This window comes from Lissotriton vulgaris, chromosome 4_1 (genome assembly GCF_964263255.1).
Source record: "Lissotriton vulgaris chromosome 4_1, aLisVul1.2, whole genome shotgun sequence".
In the NCBI taxonomy this organism is placed as follows: Eukaryota; Metazoa; Chordata; class Amphibia; order Caudata; family Salamandridae; genus Lissotriton; species Lissotriton vulgaris.
In genome coordinates this window covers 612,189,378-612,209,373 of record NC_141691.1, presented here as the reverse complement: position 1 = coordinate 612,209,373, position 19,996 = coordinate 612,189,378, and the positions used below count along the sequence as shown (strand labels likewise).

Here is a 19,996-nt window from a genome sequence, read left to right as displayed (position 1 = left end):
TAAAAATACCTTTTAAAACCATCTTTCAGGTATATCTCAAAGCCAATGTGGCAGGAAGATGGAGATTTAATTGCCTTTTTACCCTCATAGTCTGGTAACATGTTTCAGCACTCAGTTTTATGTCTTCTTGGGTCCAGGGCTTTCGCCAGGACAACTCTGTTGCCCCGGAGTCTACTTGAGGTCTACCTGTCTACTTAAAAGGGGCAGACAACATGCAGCACATAAATATACACTTGTAGTGTTTACTCGCCCAATTGCAGAGGAAAATTGTCTTGATTCCCTATTTTTGGACCGTATAATGCAACATGAGAGGAGAAGAGGGGACATGCCCCTGTAGTCATTCAGTTGTCAAGAGTTACCTACTGCAGCCCCATTCTCTTGCTGGTTGCCAACTTTTCTGGAGGCAGGTATTTCATAGAATAGAGAGGGAACTGCAGGCATCCTTGGCAAGAACCCGTAGACTAGAGATTCTAGACTCGCATCCCTCACAGCAACAAATTAGATATCAATACGTACAGTGGAGACTTATGGCATCTGTGCTACTGCTACCCAGAGAATAATTTGGAGTAACTGGAAACAAGCAATGAAAGACATATATAAGGAGTTACATCTCTGCACCACTTAACTGTGAGGGGTACTTGTTATCAGATCAAATCTAACGTGAAATCACAGGTGTAGAAGGACTAAAGAAATTCTGTGCCAATCAGAACAGGGATTTGTCGTAAAATTAGAAGTGGTCGACTATTGAAGCATTGTGATCGAAGAGGCAGCATGTTAGATGAAGGAAGAACACATGATTACTAGAGCTGTACATGAAATGTGGTTATTTGATGTAATAAAAGAAGAAAAATCTGAAAAGCATCCCGCATGGACTTTACTGTACATGTTCCTCTGATGTTATGGTTATCTATGGCTGAGAATCCACCGTCCGCGCAAACATTTTAACAAACATCAGTATGTGGACATCGACACTCAGCTTCGTAGAAATTTTTTTTAATACATTTTCTATTATGAAAATAGCACTCTACCTCAGCAGTCCTCATTCTTTGGGTAAATAGTCAGTGGCCCTCCTTGAAGGAGGTGGAGGTCAGCTGAAATATTTCAGTTAAAGGGATATACAAATGGCATTCACTCATAATTATCTGTTCCTGAAGACATGAGCAGGACCTACTCACTCTACACACTTGCCTCTATTCTTAATTCAGACTTCTGCCTAGCTGTTAGCAGATGCAAACAGTTTTTGGGTTAGTGTTCTTTGGTGGTACCACTCAAGCGCAGCAAGTATTGTATTGTATTGTATCTTACATTTATATAGCGCATACTGTCACCCTATGGGTATCCTGGCGCTGCGACTTGCCTAGATGACATTGTATGTGAAAATGGCTTGTTTATCAATATGTGTTGCTCGTATATCTAGTTCTTGGGAAAGAGCCATGTCTTCAGGGTCTTCCTAAATGAAAGCAGAGATTTGATTTGTCTGATATTCAGGGGAAGATCGTTCCTGAATCGTGAGGCTGCTACCCCATAGGCTCTGCCACCTGTCCTGGTCTTCTTAAATCTGGTGGTGGTTACCAGATTTGCGCTTGATGAGCATAGATTTCTCCCTGGAGTGTACCGGGAGAATCGCTCCTGCATAGATATTGGACCTAGTCCATGTACTGCTCTGAACACCATACAGAGAGATTTAAAGTGAATTCTCTCATTTATGGGCAACCAATGAAGGTCTTTCAGAGCTAAAGATGTTGAAGATCTACGCTGCCTATTTAGCGCCAGTTTGGCCGCTATGGACTGGATCCTCTGTAGCTTCCGTAGTTTTTACTGTGGTGCTCCCATATATAAGGAGTTTCAATAGTCCAACCTGCTCAGTATTAGACTCCTCACCACCAAAGGTCTGGAGGTGGCAGGCAGGAGCGGGAGGACCTGGCATAGTACTCTTAGCTAGAAAAAACAGCTACCTACTGTTTTGTTGACTTGTGACTCAAGTTGTAGATTCTCGCCAATTAGGACCCCCAGGTTGCGCACTGTTCTGACTGGAATCAATGGTTTTTCCATTGGGGTAAGTCTAAACTCTGTGGGATAAGGCTGGGCAATTTTGGGCACCGAGCAGTAGACTAGCTCGGTTTTTTCTCAGTTGAATTGTAAGGAATTTTTCCTAAGCCAACTGGAGGTTCTGAGCATGCATTCCTGTAATTTCTCAAGGGATACTGCCTGCTTTCCTTCCAGAGAGAATACCAGTTGCGTATCGTCTGCATAATTGACTAGGTCAATGCCGAAGGATTTAATAATTGGAATTAGAGGGCGCAAATAAATATTAAAGAGAATTGGGCTAATTGCTGAGCCCTGTGGCATCCTGTGTCTCACTGGGGTCTTGAGGGACGTGTACGGTTGAATGGTTGCCACTTGTTGCCTACCCTTCAGGTATGATTGCAGCCACTTTAGCACCCGTCCTTTCACTCCAATGTTCTCTAGTCTTCTTAGCAGGATGCTATGATTTACCATATCGAATGCGGCTGACATGCCCAGTAGCACTAACACGGACAGATTGCATTTGTCGGCACGCATTCTCAGGTTATCCAAGACTGTTGCAAGGGCCGTTTCTGTTCCATGCCCTGGTCGGAAACCAAATTGATCCTTGTCTAGCAGTTGATTTTCTTCTAGGCAGATGGACAGGGACTTACTAACTGCCCGCTCCAGGATTTTTACTGGATACGGTAGAAGGGATATTGGTCTGAAACTTGATGGACAGTTAGGCTAGAGTGATGGCTTTTTGAGCAACGGGGTCACCACTGCCTGCTTTCAGACCTCCAGGACAATTCCCCTTTCTAATGACTGACAGCAGATCTGCCACAGTCCGGGAAACAGTTCTGACTGGAGCTCTTTCCAAATCGCCTGAGGAAGGGGGTCCAAAGGGGACCCAGAGGTCACACTTTGGGCTAGTTGTTGAATATATCCTCAGTGGAGATTTGAAAGTCCTCCAAAGCGGGTGGCTGGTGACTCCTGAGGGTCTCTTTCTGTTGCTCCCTTGGTGATCTCGTGAGGAGTTCCTTTTCCTCATCAAAGCTACTGTTTTTATTAGAATTTAGGTCGCCAAATATCTTGTTGATTTTTTCATCAAAGTAGGTAGCAATATTATCGCAAAGTTTTTGTGTCACGGTTACTTTGTTGCCCGTACATGCAGGATTGGATAGGTCCTTTATGATGGTGAAGAACATTTTTATGTTATTGGGCGCCTGCAAGATTGTTTTAGCATAGTACTCTGCCTTGGCCCCTGAGATGATTTCAGCTGTTCTCTACCATAATCCTCATATGACCTTCTCCATGTCCTTTCGGCCCATTTGCGTTTTTTCTCAGAAGTTTTAGCTCTTCGCTGTACCAGGGGGCTGAGGGGTTCTTTCTATTCATCACCCTTTTTAGCGGGGTGATCTGATCTAGAGTGCCTTTTATATGGTCACAATAGGTTTTGTAGTTTTTATCCACTGATTGACTGGGCACAAATTCATTCTGAGCTGTGAATGTTGGAGAATTCCTATTTCCTAATAACTTAGCCCATTCTCTTCCCATCCGGAAGATTACTGACTGGCTTGTATTGCTGGCCATCCTAGGCAGCATGATCCTGAAATGGATTAAGGAGTGGTCGGTCCAGCATTGAGGTAGCACTTCAATCACCTCTGTTTCATTCTGATTTGCAAACAGGAGGTCTAGAACGTGCCCTCCTTGATGGGTCGACTAATGGACTAGCTGGTGCAAATTAAGACTCTTCCAGGTTTGTTCCAGATCTTTTAATGGGGGGCAAAGTGACCCATTATCCCAAAGATTGAATTCACCTAGTATGATCATCCTTGAATGTGTTAAGGACATGTTAGCAAAGGGCTTGATATTGAGTAGTTTGTCCAGGGGGTCTATAACATAATATTCCAGTCATCACTTTCCCTCTTACCTCCTGCAGTGAAAAGCCTAAGAGTTCAATGCCCTCAACCTCATCCAAGTGTAAAGGGGTAAAATCCTATTTCTCTTTGAAGATTACCTCTATCCCCGCCAGCCTTGGTTTGTGAAAGATTTTGTATCCCTCTAGGCAGGTAAATCCTAACTCTACCACTGAGTCAGCAAGGGTCCATGTCTCGGTTAAAAACAGGACATCAAGGTCAAGGTCAAGGCACTCCAACATGGTTGCCACCTCATGATGATGTTTCACAAGGGATCTACTATTAATCAGACCACAAATCAGTATGCACGGGGACTGGTCCGCTTAGCCATGCTTGCCGTTACCAACTGCTTTCTGTGTTCCTTTATTAGCCCTCTCACCTATGTTCATAAGTTGTTCCCTTGAGTATCGTAACTGGTCATGCCCTGAGGCAGAACCGGCAACGTTGCTGGCGCTGAGCGCGATCGGAGCGCAGACAGGCGCAGTTAGGCTTGCCTCTGGTGCGCCCCCTTCGCGCGCGTTTGCATCACTTTTCCTAAATAGGGAGGCGTGTGCCAGTTAGGGAAAAACAACTAGCACGCTGACCAAGATGGGGTCGTGCCGATGATCCGCTCTGACAGGCGGAGTACACCAGCACACCTCGGTCAGCGGGGCGCGATTGCAAGTGCCGGTGGAGAGGTGGAGCGCAACAGGTAAATTCGCACAGTGTGCCCCTTCCCTGATCCCCATTCTATCTAAGCAACAACATTTTAAATATTTTTTAAAAATCCTGAATATATTTTAAAAAGCAACTCCTATTAAAACAAGTGCTGGCATACATGCACAAGCGTTTACGCAATGTAGCTTGCGTTCTGTTAGCAGTCTTAGATGTCTTTAGAATGTGCTCACTTGCTTCACCCTTCCTAAATAGGGAGGCATGTGCTAGTTAGCGAAAAACGACTAGTGCGCAGACCAAGATGGCGTCGTGTCAGTGACCCGCTCTGACAGGCGGAGTACACCAGCACACCTCGGTCAGCGGGGCACGATTGCAAGTGACGGTAGAGCGGTGGAGTGCAACAGGTAAATTCCCACAGTGTGCCCGTTCCCCGTTCCCCATTCTATCCAAGCAGCAAAATCCAAAGTATTTTTTTAAAATCCTGAATATATTTCAAAAAGCAACTCCTATTAAAACAAGTGCTGGCATACATGCACAAGCGTTTCCGCAGTGTAGCGTAGCGTTGTGTTAGCAGTCTTAGATGTTGTGTGTTGTTTTACCTGTTCGAGGCCTTCTTTCCTGCGGTGTGGGATTAATCGAGATGGACCGGCCATCAGAAATATAGGGTCCAAAGAGGTAAACTTATGAGTACATTTTATGTATTTCCAACCGCATAGGAGTAGGTGACCTGTGTGAGAAAAGTGCCTTCTGTGCAAGACATTAATTTCCGGTGGATTGATTATGATGTTGCTTTAAACATTCCATTTTAAAAGTATGAATATCCCTGCAGTATTCCAATTTATTGTATGGCACTGCGCATTTTGAATGTGGAAGGAATGCTCAATAAATTGTTTCCCCACTCTTTCTTTTATTAAGGCCCTCGAGATCTGCATCCAAAGAAATTTTGTGGAAGAGACTGTATTTCTTTTGAGTAAGTAGCAATCAACTGGTTTAAATATAGTTGCCCCCTGCATGATCCCATTAAGTTGTTGGGATAATCTCTGTTCAAGGTCTTACCTAAGCATACTTGTTGCATAGTTTTTGTATCATGTCTGTATTGACTTATTTTGTTTGTTTTGATCAGCCTAACACTTTAGGGATTGGTATATTCAAGAAAATAAACAAAGCAGTTGTTAAATCATGGTCTCCCACAGCAGAGGAAGAGCTTGTTTTGGGAAACTGTTCCTTCTAAAGGTATATGCATTATTGCAGACTTGCCACCAACTACTTTCAAAATTACCAAACTGTTGTCACACACCTTAATAACATCTTAAACTTTCACTAGCATTCCTGTGGAAATTTATGTCTCGTCAAAGATTTGGATAGTTGGCATCCATTGCGGTTGCGCACTATGGTGAAGCCATCAGCACTTCTGGTAACCATGGCTGATGCTGTAGCCCTTCATTGGCTGTCCTTTTGCAGTACACATTTACTCTCTGAATTGTACTCATTTTCATGTACTTTTTTTTCAAATCCGTATTCTTCTACTTGCCAAAATGCGGGTCAAGCATGTGCTTCCGTGGTCACAGGTCCTTCACACTGCTCTACCATTATCGTCTCGTAACACAAGGGTCTTAACCTGCCTCCCTCCATGTTGAATTTTTTTAGACTTTCAGGTACCAATTCACTGAGATTTCGGTGTGAACCTACTCTGGTAGTACTTCTGTCTTTCTGCTTAGAGCCTCTGGTAGAACAGAAGTACTACTAGTGAACTCCTGTATTTATAAGAAAGACAGCAGTACTACAACAATAAGTCGTAGCTACATAGTCAGGAGCCAAGCCTCACATCAACAATCCTCCCTCAGCAACTGCTGGCCAGACTACAAACAGTCATGAACGACGCAGCCAGATTAATGTTTAAAAAACCTAGGACACACGCCACTCCACTGCTACGCAAGCTTCATTGGCTCCCAATTAGGCAGCGAGTCAAGTTCAAGGGCCTCTGTATCACGCATAAAACCCTGTACGGACAAGCCAAAAGGTACATCAGGGAGCGTTTAGTCCCCTGTGCTCTCAGCAAGACCCTGCGATCGGCAGATGCTGCATTCCTGGTTTTCCCTCGCTTTAAACTATCCTCACTAGGAGGGCGAGCCTTTCCAATGCAATTCCTATAGCCTGGAACAACTTACCAGTGAGCCTGCGCAAGGAAACTAGTCTATTACCCTTCAGAAAAAGGCTCAAAACCAAGCTTTTTCAGGAGGCATGGGGTATGTCCTAGCGGCCCTTTCCTCCATCTTTTCATCCTGATCGTGTGCACCCTCTGACAAGCGCTTAGAGACCCCTGGGTGATAAGGCACTTTATAAATCCAAATACAAATGCAAATAATCAAGAAGTGATTGTACAAGTGCACTAACAATGTTGTGCAAGACTTTGAACAATAATTATTGCCAGTCAAGCAGTACATTTCATCCATCTAAAATAGAGGAAGATCTTTATTTCGTCTCATTTTGTGATTAAATCTTTTGTCCTCATAATTTATTCCTTGAAGTTATATCATGTTGATGGGTTTATTACAGATGAATGCTTCCAACCGCTGATTCTACACCATGTGAATCTCCCCAGGTGCCAGACTGGATCTGGAAACTCTTGAACAGCAGATGACGCCATCAGCCTTTGTCTGTCTGTCTGCCTCCGTTCATGACTACGTTTGCATTTTTGGCTTGTTATAGCCACATCCTTTGGGTCATGACATTTAGGGTTTTTCCTTCCCTGCCAGAGGACCTGCATGATATTTTTGCCCCGATGTTTCAGGATGGACAAGACTGAACAATGCATATTCTTCAATCTGAATTGGATACCTGGATACCAACTTACTCAGTTTTTCTTGCCATGGGTTCCAATGTCCTTATTAGATGTCACATCTGAATGTTCTCCACAACATTTTCTGGTAATATCCAGCAATTCCTTCTGATGAGGCCTGACATTTTGGCAATAAGTTGATGTGAGGCCCTGGAGCATTCCAAAAAAAGCAGCGGCTCACTCCTTGAGATTGTTATCCCTGGCTTTTCAGTTCACCAGCAGTTCAGGAAGTTCAGAGGTTTTTCTAGAGACATTGCTTTCCACCATCATCTATTTGCTGAACATATTCAGCTCTCAGCATAAACCATTTATGGTGGTAGTGGCAGGCAATTCTAAAGGCCAAGAAGACCATGCATTATTTCTTCTTTTCCCTCTTGTCCAGGCACCACTTCCAAACCTATTTAGCTCACTATCCAGTTGATATCTGTGTCCATTAAAGTGTAAAAGCTCACCATTCAGTGCGGTCTGGACACCACCGACTCACTGGGCAGGCCCCTGGCCTCTACAATGGCACTGAACTATCTTACCTTGTTAAGATTCACTGGGTTCTCAGGAGATATCCACTCATCATTGCTAGACATTATTTTTATGGTTCCCACCTATTAAACAAAGTTGACACAGCACTCTAGCGCTTTAAATAGCGCTGGGTCACCACCAGATCTCTTGGTCTTTCCTTGGGTTCCTGGCAGCAATAATAGTCTTTTCACCCCTCCCATGGCAGTGGTTCTCATGGGCACCTCCAATACCACCCTTACCTCTGAAGTTTCCCAGCCCTTTTGTGGCCGGGGACATGGATCCCAGAAAGGATGTGGATCACCCACCCAGCGTACCATCCAGTCCCCCGTGCCACAGCCTCCAAACCTCTTTGATGGGTGTTAAACCTGGAATCTTTTGGCGTGTTTCCCCTGTTGTTTTACTTTCTGAACTCCTGGGTTTGACTCTGTTTTTGTTGGTTTAGTGTCTTTATGCACTTTCTCTCTGCTGTTCAGTGTTAAAGGGCAAGTGTTCCTGTTGTAAATTGTTATTATGAATTTGTGTTTCCATGATATGGCATATTTGTTTTACTGGTAACCCCCTCGTAAAGTGCGCCAGGGCTTGCAAATCAAATTCGACTAGTAGGCCTGCAGCACTGATTGTGCCACCCACATGAGTAGCCCTGAAAAGGTATCTCAGACCTGCCACTGCAGGGTATGCATGCAGTTTGTAACTGCCATGTCGACCTGGCAAGTACACCCACTTGCCAGGCCCTAATCTTAATTTTTCTATTTTCTTACATGTCTCACCCCTAAGGTAGGCCCAAGGTACCCCTGTGGGCAGGGTGCTGTGTATGTTAAAGGTAGGCCATGCACTGGTGTGTGTGGCATGTCCTAGTAGTGAATTACAGTGCATTTCATTTTTCACTATGGAAAGGCTATCTGTCCCATAGGATAGAATGGGAGTTTTACTTTTAACATCTTATAAGCATAACTTCCCATTGGGACAAGCTAGGGAAATAGAGTTTAGTATTCCTGGACTCAGAATGTAAAAATGCAGCTTTTAGAAAAGATGATTTTTTTGAAAATACCACTTTTGGAAAATAGTTATTTTCTTGCTGAGCCATCCTGTGTCCTCTGCTGGGTGTTCCGCCACCACTCACTAGTTGTACCCACACTGCAGGAGCGAAGAATGACCCAATACTCTGCCCGTACCTCACTCGGAATTGCCTGGATAGAAAACGGCAACTGCCGAAGACGGCACTGCGTGAAGGTGGGGGGGCAAAGAAGCCAAAAAAAAAAGAAATGACCAAATGGACAATTCGTCTAGGCTCTTTCTCTCTCTCTCTCTCTCTGTAGATGGAACCCCAAGAATAGAATCAATAGCCTTCATTGAAAAAGAGAAAAACAAAGAGAATATTAAACAATGTGTGCTAAGAACCATTCACCAGTCGTACTGCAGATATATTCAATTGTGTATAGGGAGTCATATCATTCTTACCCCTGTTCCAGATGGTCCAGGTCCCCAAATAATGACAACACCACCACAGTTCTGGGTTCATTCAATGCGGTGATGTCTTCATCCAAAATGTACTGGAGTATCCCAAAATAATACTGTTCATAAAGGGCTAACTGCAAGGCCATCTTCGATACGGGAGAAAAATGCCTATCAGAGGCAAAAAAACTGTTTTCATACAAGTTGAACTAAAGGTATCCCTTCATTTTTTTGTGTTTCCCCAGTGCTCCATGAATGCACTCAAAAATACACAACAAAAATGATAGGTTACTAAAGTGACACTTCCCTTACTACGGAAGTACCAATGAGGGAGAGCCATCAATATAATAATCGTAATTCCCTCCTATCCCAAAATCCCACACACAAACACCAGATCCAAAAGCGGGGCCGAATGAGGAATCCCAACGAAGAAGGAAGGTCCCAAGAATTTACGAGTGCCAAGGCTTGTACAAAGCCAGAGTTACAGGTGCAACAGTTCCAGACAAAACAGCGTGGATCCAGAGAAACGCTGTCGGCATAGTCCTTCGGGCTGCATGAACCGGAAACAAATCCAAGCAAAGAAGGGAAGGCAGGCAGCAATTTAACTACCCTCTGCTTTCCCACAGCAATCTTGCAGCTGCATGACTTGGTGACGCTCAGCACACGGTTTTAGGTAAAGGACGTGTAAGAGAAAATAGCAAGAAAGAAAACCCAGAAATCCCTAGCCCTGTAAGACCTGCACTATACACGGGATCTAACAATGGGTTTGTGGATTGACTGTCTGGCTTTGGAGGCACAGGGGTGGGGATTTGCATTCTCTTCAGACAGCTACGGGAGGTCGAGGTGTGTCATGCCTTTCCTGAATGAGATAGGGCTGGGCTGAATAGACCTGGGCTGCATTTAGAGTTGTGGTAGGAGATTTCCTTGCACCTGAATGGGCCTGGTCTGCCTTGGACAATGCTGTCTCCACCTCCTGCCGTAGAGCTGAGCCAGAGAGGACAAGAACTGGTTTGGACTAAGCACAGACGCACTCTGCCTGAGAGAACAAAGGGACCCAGACCCCAGAACTTTAGAACTCTCTGGAATTAAGGAACATGCCAAATAGAAGAGCTGGAAGATCGGCCTGGAGGAGTACTTCCCCTTTGCTGTTTTGTTGCTTTGTTGGGTTGGCCTGAAGTTGCTGCTTCTGCCTTGGGCAGTGAAAGGATTGGACTGAACTTTCTTTACTTGTGCGGAGTATCTCAAAGGCTGTAAGTAGAGCATGCCTCCTGTTCTCAAGTCTCAGGGACTTCAAAGACTTCACCAACCTCTGAGTACCGCTTCTGAAAGTGTTGTTTCAGTTGCCACAGAGAAGGAAAAAGCAACCGACTCCGTCGCTGGTTCCGTGTCCTGAAGGCACCAGAGAGGGCAACGCTGCATCTCGCACTGCAACCCTGGATTCACCGACAACTGACACCACCGAGCCACTGCTTGCACTGTGACCTGTGGGCTCCGCCCTCCGCACTGCCTCTCTTCACTGCGCCACCCTGGTCTCACCAATGCCGTCACTGCCTGCTGACTTTGACACCCATGACCTCATAGTGGCTGCGGGCCCGCTCTTAAGTTTCACAATGCACTGCACCATGACCTGCCAGCACCACAACAAGCACGACCTTACTCCGCATCGTAGCCCTGGTCTCATTGACGCCGTTGGATGACCGTCATCGAGCTGTTGCCTGCACCACGCCTTAAAGGCACTGCACGCTGCACTGCTTCACTTCACATCCCAACAACAATGGTTGCCATGACCGGCTCGCACCAAAGTGTTGGCCACAATGCAAAAGGTACTGTTTACGAGTCTGTCGACAACCCCGGCCAATGCAGTCAGACGTAACTCTTGGATTCTGTTGTTTTCAGTATCACAGTAGCTCCGGCCAGAGCTACCAACTCTGAAGAACTGTGTTTTTGAGATATTTCTGCAATTTTAAAGGATATCTTGTACATTTTATATTTTTAAGCACTGTATGTTGGACTCTAATCATTTTGGTCTTGTTTTGGATATATAAAAATATTGGATATTTTTCTAAACTGGTGTAGTGTCCTTTTGTAGTGTTTTCACTGTATTGCTATTGGTGACTCCCTTATCCTGACTAGAAGGCAGTGCCCCTACTTGGACAAAGGTGCAAACAATTGCCAACTACAGACCCCCATTTCTTAAAATGGGTCATCAGCATAGCACACCTAACCCGTTGGTGGCACCACCTGCCTCAATGGCAAGCAATTACCTCTGACAAGTGTGTGTTCCAAATTGTAAAGTAGGGTTATGGCCTTCCCTTTCTGGAAAGCCCACTACCCTCACTACCATCCCTAGCCAAGCTGACAGAGGACCATCTCTCCCTATTCCATCAGGAAGTGCAGGCTCTCCTAGCCAAAGGTGCCATTGAGAGAGTGCTAGAGCCAGAAGTAAGGCTTGGTTGCTATTCCTGCTACTTGTCTGGTATTGAAAGAGGAAGGAGCCCTCCTCCTTATTCTCACCCTATCTTCAACCCCTTACTGAGAAAATAAAATTAGTAATGATGCTTACCTTGGCTCAGGTCCTGTCTGCCTTGTACCTTGGAGTCTGGATGGAACTCCAGGACACGTGTTTTCATATTCTCGTCCTGCGGACCAACAGGAGTTGCCTGCGGTTCAAGGTGGGTCAAGAGCATTCTCAGTTTGCTGTGCTCCCCTTTGGACTCACCTGTGCCCCTCAGGTGTTCACCAAAGTGATGGAGGAGGTTGTGGCTCATCTGGGGGAGGTCAGGGGTTTGTCTTTCCCTAACTCAATGAGTGACTGTTGAAAACAGGCTCATTGACGACATTTGTCACTCACCTCTGGACTACAGCAAATCTCCTGCATTCGCTGTGGTTCACTATCAACATGCCTAAGTCACACTTAACTCCTTCTCAGACTCTCCCTCTCATTAGAGTGGTACAGTTGAGCACCTTTCTTCCGGAGCAGCGAGTCCAGGATGTTCAGATCCTGATGTTTCAGTCTCAGAACTGGATATAGGTGAGACTGACTTTGAGTCTCCTGTGATTGATGGCCTCCTGTTTCTTGCTGCTGAAGTATGCCTCTTGGCATATGCAGGTGGGATCTCAAGGCCCAGTGGGCTCTTTCTGACCTAGTCCAGAGTTCGGGGGAGACTGCAAAAGATCTGCAGTGGTGGTTGTCGAACTGCGATTGAGCCAATGGCAGATCACTCTGCCGTCCCCGCTCAGAGTAAATGGTGGTGACAGGAGCATCACTACTGAGTTGGGGTGGCCCCCTGGGGGTGGGTCTGGGGGGGTGGGGAGGGGTGGATGCAGAGGACTCTGGTCCCCAGTGGAGAAGATGCTCCACATAGTCTTATTGCTCTGGGGGCAATTCGATTGGCATTAAAGGCATTCCTAACATCCATCAAGGAGAGGCTGGATCAGGTATTACAGACACCACCACCACCATGTGGTGCCACAACAAGCAAGATGAACCCTGTTCCAGGAGGCTCCGTGCCTCTGGTACTGGCTGGAGCGTCAAGACATTTACCTGGTTGTGCAGGACCTAGTGCGCTCTGTAAATGGTAGGGAAGACAAATTCAGCCATCGATGCCTCACGTATTATGAATGGTATCGGCATCCGGAGATCAAGCAAGGTCTCTTCCGCAAATGAGGAGATACTTGGCTAGATCTGTTCGTCACCACTGAGAACATGCACTGTCTACGCTTCTGCCCATTGGAGTTTCCTAATCGGTTCTTACTCTGAAATGCTTTCCTCTTAGACTGGAACCGGGGACTCCTGTGTGCCTCTCCGCCGATACCACTCCTGCCCGAATTTTCAAGATGATCAAGACCAACTGGGCCAAGTCATCCTAGTGGCTGTGGACTTGGCAAGGAATGTCTGGAATCCCGAACCTTAGTATGAACATCTTTCCTCCGATCAGGCTGCCCCTTGAGGAGGAGAAGTTGGTGCAGCAACAGTGCAGGGCTCGGCACCCGAACCTGCACACACTTCACCTTCACACATCAACTTTCCTTATTATCTTCCCTTTCAAGTCCATGCACAGCTTTTTTCTGTAGCTCCTGGTTTGCTGGAGTGAAAAGAGGCAAGGCGTGCAGAAAGGGACCAACTCTTGATGAATTGTAGTCTGCGTTAAAATCTGCTACACACTGGGTAGCAGGGCCAATGCCACTAATATTCCAGATCCAGTCTGACACCTCAGCAATATTCAAAGGTGAGTAATCACTGGTTAGATAGAGCTCCACCAGTTGAAGTGTTACCAAAAGTAAGGAATTTGTTCTTGTATCTTGACAACTGGCTGCTGAATGTGGGCTGACTTACTTAATTTCAAACCACCTGCAAACCATACATTCAAGCAAATAAAAAAAAATCCAAAGAGTCATCGGTATCCAGTAAAATGGGCCCACCAGACTGAGTGGTCCTGGTTTATGTTGGAGAGGATCTGAAAGAAACAGGTTAGTATTGGATTCCTTACCTTAGAATATCCCCAGGCGTCAGACTGGATCTGGAAACATTTGCGTAGCAGTACCCTTGCGCGTCGGTAGGCGTCGTCTGCGGCTCCAGGTCTGTGGTCGGCGTTGTTGGCTCCGGGATGACGTTGCCGGAGTACTTAGACGCTGCCCTCACGCGCTGACGTCAGTTCTTCTTTTTTCCGCGCCAGCAAGCGCCGATCCGGAAAAAGTGGTACCCTTAGTCAATTTTTGACTAAACTTTTTCGATCATGTTTGATCTTTCTTCGAAGTCAAACGACTCAGACGGTGCCAGTAGGGATGTCCGGGTTCAAGCACTGCGTCGACTGCAGCTGACTAATGTTGGTTACTGACCGGCCATCCCGGTGTCTACATAGCCTGGGGCCCGACCACGATGACAAGTCGTGCCCAGACTGTCGGGCCTTGACGTCGAAGGATAGGAGGGACCGGTCCCGCAAGCGCCTCGAGCTCCAGCAGTCGGCCCGTGCCATTCGAGGTCCCGGTCAGGAAGGAGGTCGAGGGACCTGTCGCGGGGCCGGAGTCATCACAGCTCTGGGAGTCGACACCACTCCTCGGGCTCCAAGTCCTCAGGTAAGAGGCACAAGAAGTCGAAGAAGTGACATCGCTCTTCTGACTCCCCCCGGCGCTCGCGCGACGTGGCTGGGGGTTCAGGCGACAGTACCCACGCGGCTCCGCTAGAGCCGCAGGTGTCGCGGCCTGCTCCATACCCGCCGGTCCCTGGGCAGAACGCGACCCTGGAGGAGATTGATGCCTTCCTCACGGCCATGAGGTCGCTCACTCCTCCGTCAGTTGCTGCGGCGCCTTCGGGCCCCGCGGTCGGACTGGGAGCCCAAGCAAGCAGGGTGCTTTGGCCCCGGTGCCGTTGGGTGCTTCGGACCCGGCGCCATCGGCGACTTCGGTCCTGGCGCCGCAGGGCCCCGCTGGATCCTGTTACGGATCTGGGTCGTCGCCGGTCAACCTTACGACCTCGATGGCGCATGCCCCTAGGGTGTCGCCCCTGACACCGTCCCCGAACGACGTCGTCCGCGGTCCCACCCTCGACCCTGTTCCGACACCGGAGCGGCGCCGCTTGACGCCGCATTCGACGTCCAGAGAAGACTTTTTTTCTTCTATGATCCGGCCCCATCGTTTGACCCTAAGTACCAGGAGATGGGTGGCGAGGCAGATTGGGAGGGGTCTGAGAACCCTCTGGCACGTGAATGCCAGTCTTATCAGGACTTGGCAGGTGAGCTAGGGGATGCCAGTGGTTTGGACACTTCGCCAGACACTGGTTTTGTCTCCCCTCCTACCGTGGCTTCGGACGAGGGGGCTACCTATAGTATGGTGTTGACGCGGGCGGCCAAGGCCTTATCCCTTGAACTCCCCGTCCCGGCCGTGAGGACTAACCTCCTCACTGAGGTCCTTAAACTGCCAGCAAGCTCTTCGGAGCCTCTGTTGCCGTTTAATGAGGCCTTGTCTGACGTTCTTTTGGGCACCTGGTCCAGGCCCGCTACAGGTTCCCCTGTAGATAGGAACGCGGCCAGACGCCACTGCCCACCTCCGGGCGACGCTTGCTTCCTGTCCACCCACCCCACTCCCGAGAGCCTGGTCATACAGGCCTCTAACTCCCAGACCGCATTCCCGACGGCTCCCCCCGATCGGGAATCCAAGAGGTACGAACAGTATGGTAAGTAGATGGTCTCCTCACTGAGTTTGGGGTTGCGGTCAGTTAACACCCCGTGCCTCTTGGGCTGGTATTCCCACTCTCTGTGGGACACAGTCGCGGACGTGCTGCTACAATGTCAGGAGAAGGCCCCGACTAAACTCGCCCAAGCCCTTGCGGAGGGTCGAGATGCGGCACGGTATTCCATCCGGTGTGGGCTGGATACAACAGACTCGCTAGGCAGAGCGATGGCAACGACGGTGGCGATTGGTCGTCACTCCTGGCTGAGGTCCGCCAATTTTTCGGCTGATGTCCAAAATACCCTTATGGACATGCCGTTTGATGGCCGTCGCCTCTTTGGCGACAAGGCAGACAGAGCGCTTGAGCGCTTTAAGGACTCCAGGGCTATGTCCAAGTCCTTGGGCCTGTCGGCCCGCGCCACCAAACTGCTGCCTTTCGCTCCTTTCGTGGCCAAAGAAGGGGCGTCCCCACACATCCTGCCAGCCACGGGCCGTGGACTAACATCCAGCGCGGTGGCGGATGTGGTAGCCGCTGTGGCGGTGCCCGGGGGCAGCGGCGAGGCCAGTCCACATCCACCCGCAGCATCCGCCTCAAAGCCCTCCTAGTCTGAGCTTTCTGGCCTATGTGACGCCATTGGGGGCATGGTTCGCCATCACCTCCTCCACTGGCGCGACATCACTTCGGACAGGTGGGTGCTGCAAATCGTCCAAAGGGGCTTCTCCCTCACCTTTGACGCGACCTCCAGCCATGCCACCACAGTACCACCATGTGTCGGGGGATCACTTGAATCTTCTGCGAGAGGAAGTTACGGCCCTCTTGGCCAAGGGGGCCATTGAGTGCGTTCCTGGGCCAGAAGTAGGGTGTGGTTGTTACTCCAACTACTTTCTGGTTCCCAAGAAGGGCAAAGGGGGCCTACGCCCTATCTTGGACCTGCGGAACGTCAACGGCTTCCTCCGGGAGGAGAAGTTCAAGATGCTGACACTGGCTCAGGTCATAGCTGCCTTGGACCCGGGAGACTGGATGGTAGTGTTGGACTTGCAGGACGCTTATTTTCACATCCCCGTCCTGCAGGCCCACCGGCGCTAGCTGCGGTTTCCGGTTGGCCACGAGCACTTTCAGTTTACCGTGCTCCTCTTCAGCCTTACCAGATCACGAAAGTGATGGCCGTGGTCGCAGCTCATCTGCCCAGGTTAGGGGTTTCAGTCTTCCCCTACCTCGACGACTGGTTGTTGAAGGTGGGCTTGCCCTAGACAGTCGTCAGCCACCTCCAGACTACGGTCGACCTCCTGCACCTGCTGAGGAGAGCCTTGGTTAGATCTGTTCGCCACAGAAGAAAACGCGCAATGTCATCAGTTCTGAGCGTTGGAGTTTCCAAGGCGGCACTCGCTCGGAGATGCTTTTTGTCGCGAGTGGAGTTGCGGTCTGTTGTACGCCTTTCCGCCTATACCACTTCTGCCCAGAGTGCTGAAGAAGATCAGACGCGACCGAGCCCAAGTCAACCTTGTGGCTCCGGACTTGGCACAAAGATACTGGTATCCCGAGCTACTCAGCATGTCTGTCGATCCCCCTATTCGTCTGTCTCTTCAGGAGGACCTTCTGTCGCAGCAGCAGGGGGCGGTCCTCCACCCGAACCTGTCCAGTCTCCACGTACATGCGTGGAGATTAAGCTGCGGCAGTTGAGGCCATTTGACTTGCCTCCTGAAATCTGTAATTTGATTCTGGCAGCCAGGCGTCCCTCCACAAAGTTGGTACAGCCTGCAGGTGGAACAGATTTGTGGCATGGTGCACAGCAAAGGCTGTGGATCCACTCTCTGCCCCTCTTCCAGAGGTTCTCCTCTTTCTTCTTTCTCTTGCCAGCAGGGCTCTGCTCTGGGCACTTTAAAGGGCTACCTCTCTGCCATTTCCACCTTCTTAAGGCTCCCTGATCAGCCCTCTTCGTTCAAGTCCCCAGTTGTAAATGGGTTTTTGAAGGGCATCACTCATATGTTCCCTCCTGTTCCTTTTGTGATGCCTCAGTGGGACTTGAACCTTGTTCTGACTATTCTGATGTGCGCTCCCTTAGAGCCACTTCATAACTGTCCTCTTCGCCTCCTTACTCTTAAGACTGTTTTCCTGGTTGCCATCACCTCTGCCAGCAGAGTGAGTGAGCTCCAGGCCCTTTCTTCTAAACCTCCTTTCATTTCTGTCCATCCGGACAAAGTTGTGTTGCGGACGCGACCCTCTTTCCTGCCCAAGGTAGTCACAGCCTTCCACATCGGGCAGTCCATCACCTTGCCCACCTTTTTTTCGCCTCCACATCCCTCAAAAGAGGAAGAGAGGCTCCACCGCCTGGACCCAAAACGTGCGCTCTCATTCTATCTGGATCGCAGACGCCAGTTCCAGGTGGATGACCAACTCTTTGTTGGTTACGTGGGCGCTAAGAAGGGACAGGCGGTGCACAAACGGACCATTTCCCGATGGGTCGTCTTGTGCATCAAGGCTTGTTACTCTCTGGCCAGAAAGGAGCCTCCTGTGGGGCTGCGTGCCCATTCCACTCGGGCCACGGCGGCTACTTCTGCCCTGGGTCGGGGAGTCCCCGTGCAGGACATCTGTCATGCAGCTACGTGGGCCTCGCTGCACACTTTCGCAAGACACTACTGCCTGGACAGCTAAGCCCAGAGAAATGGCTTTTTCGGCCGTTCCGTTCTCCAGGACTTTCTGGTGTGATCATTGGTTCACAGACCCACCACCGGGGTTGGTATTGCTGGGGTATCTATTCTAAGGTAAAGAATCTAATACTAACCTGTTTCGTTCGGTTTGCAGCCATTATCCAGCATTTTTTATCCCGCGGACTTTCAGGCCACATACCATTTACCCGCAAGGACATTGACCTCGCATACCATCATGCCGCATATTTTCAAAACGCATATGCATTTATAACGCATGCCTTTACAACGAATTACGTTGTAAAGGCATGTATGGTAAATGCATTTGCGTTTTGAAAACCACGAGAGAGGTAAGGGGGTTTGGGTTAAAATTTTAGGGGTGGGGGTTGTGCTGGGGTAGTTATTGTGTAGTGTAGTGTTGTGTTAGTGTAGTGTAGAGTTGTGGTGGTTGTTTAGTGTAGGGTCATGCTGGGGGAAGTGTTATAGGGGTTAGGGTAGTGTTGTAGTGTTTGTGTAGTGTAGGGTCATGCTGGGGGTAGTGTTTTAGGGTTTAGGGTAGTGTTGTAGTGTTTGTGTAGTGTAGGGTCATGCTGGGGGTAGAGTTTTAGGGTTTAGGGTAGTGTTGTAGTGTTTGTGTAGTGTAGGGTTATGCTGGGGGTAGTGTTTTAGGGTTTAGGGTAGTGTTGTAGTGTTTGTGTAGTGTAGGGTCATGCTGGGGGTAGTGTTTTAGGGTTTAGGGAAGTGTTGTAGTGTTTGTGTAGTGTAGGGTCATGTTGGGGTTAGTGTTTAGGGTTTAGGGTAGTGTTGTAGTGTTTGTGTAGTGTAGGGTTATGCTGGGGGTGGTGTTTTAGTGTTTGTGTTGTGTAGTGTAGGGTCATGCAGGGGTAGAGTTTTAGGGTTTGGGTAGTGTTGTAGTGTTTGTGTAGTGTAGGGTCATGCTGGGGTTAGTGTTTTAGGGTTTAGGGAAGTGTTGTAGTGTTTGTGTAGTGTAGGGTCATGTTGGGGTTAGTGTTTTAGGGTTTAGGGTAGTGTAGTGTTTGTGTAGTGTAGGGTTATGCTGGGGATAGTGTTTTAGGGTTTAGGGTAGTGTTGTAGTGTTTGTGTAGTGTAGGGTCATGCTGGGGTGTAGTGGTTTCGGGTAGTATTGTAGTGTTTGTGTAGGGTCATGCTGGGGGTAGTGTATTAAGGTAGTGTTGTAGTGTATGTGTAGGGAAGTAAAGTGCTTTATGGTAGTGTTGGGGGGTCGTGCTGTGTTGTGTAAATGTAGGAAAAGGACTGTGTGTCAAGGGTGGGTGGTGCAGGGGTACTACATTACAGCGTAGTGTAGGGTTGGGTAGGGTACTCTTACTTACCTTAAATAGTTTAACAACGAGTATGCCTTTAATATGCATGCCTTTTCGTTGTAAAGGCATGCGTGTTAAAGGCATATTCGTTTTAAAAGTATTTGTTCTCTTAATTTGCGGCCTAATAGTACTTGCGGGATCAAATTTGCGGTATGATGGCATGCGGGATGTTTGTCTGCGGTCTGACATCATATATTCGTTTCTTTCAGATGCACAAGTTACTTACCTTCGGTAACGATATATCTGTTGGAAACGGTAGTTAGTATTAGATTCCTTACTGCCCCACCCATCCTCCCCGTTCTGCGAACCGATATCTAGGGTTAAGGTCATCCCCTTACATGGCCCTAGTTTCATGGCACCAGTGTTGGTTTTTATCATGGCTCTGCGTTTCTGGCGCGGAAAAGCTGTGTATAAGAACTGACGTCAGCGCGCAAGGGCGGCGTCTATTACTCCGG

The 19,996-nt window shown here is 48.4% G+C and overlaps 1 protein-coding gene across 1 annotated transcript in view; it reads left to right on the top strand.

The window, feature by feature from the left end:
* VPS41 (VPS41 subunit of HOPS complex) overlaps positions 1 to 19,996 on the top strand; it is an 876,961-nt gene that overhangs the window by 735,557 nt on the left and 121,408 nt on the right. The window contains exon 23 of the mRNA XM_086964855.1: positions 5,493 to 5,547. Coding sequence (XP_086820981.1) covers positions 5,493 to 5,547 — 55 coding nt within the window. The remainder of the gene's footprint in view (positions 1 to 5,492; positions 5,548 to 19,996) is intronic.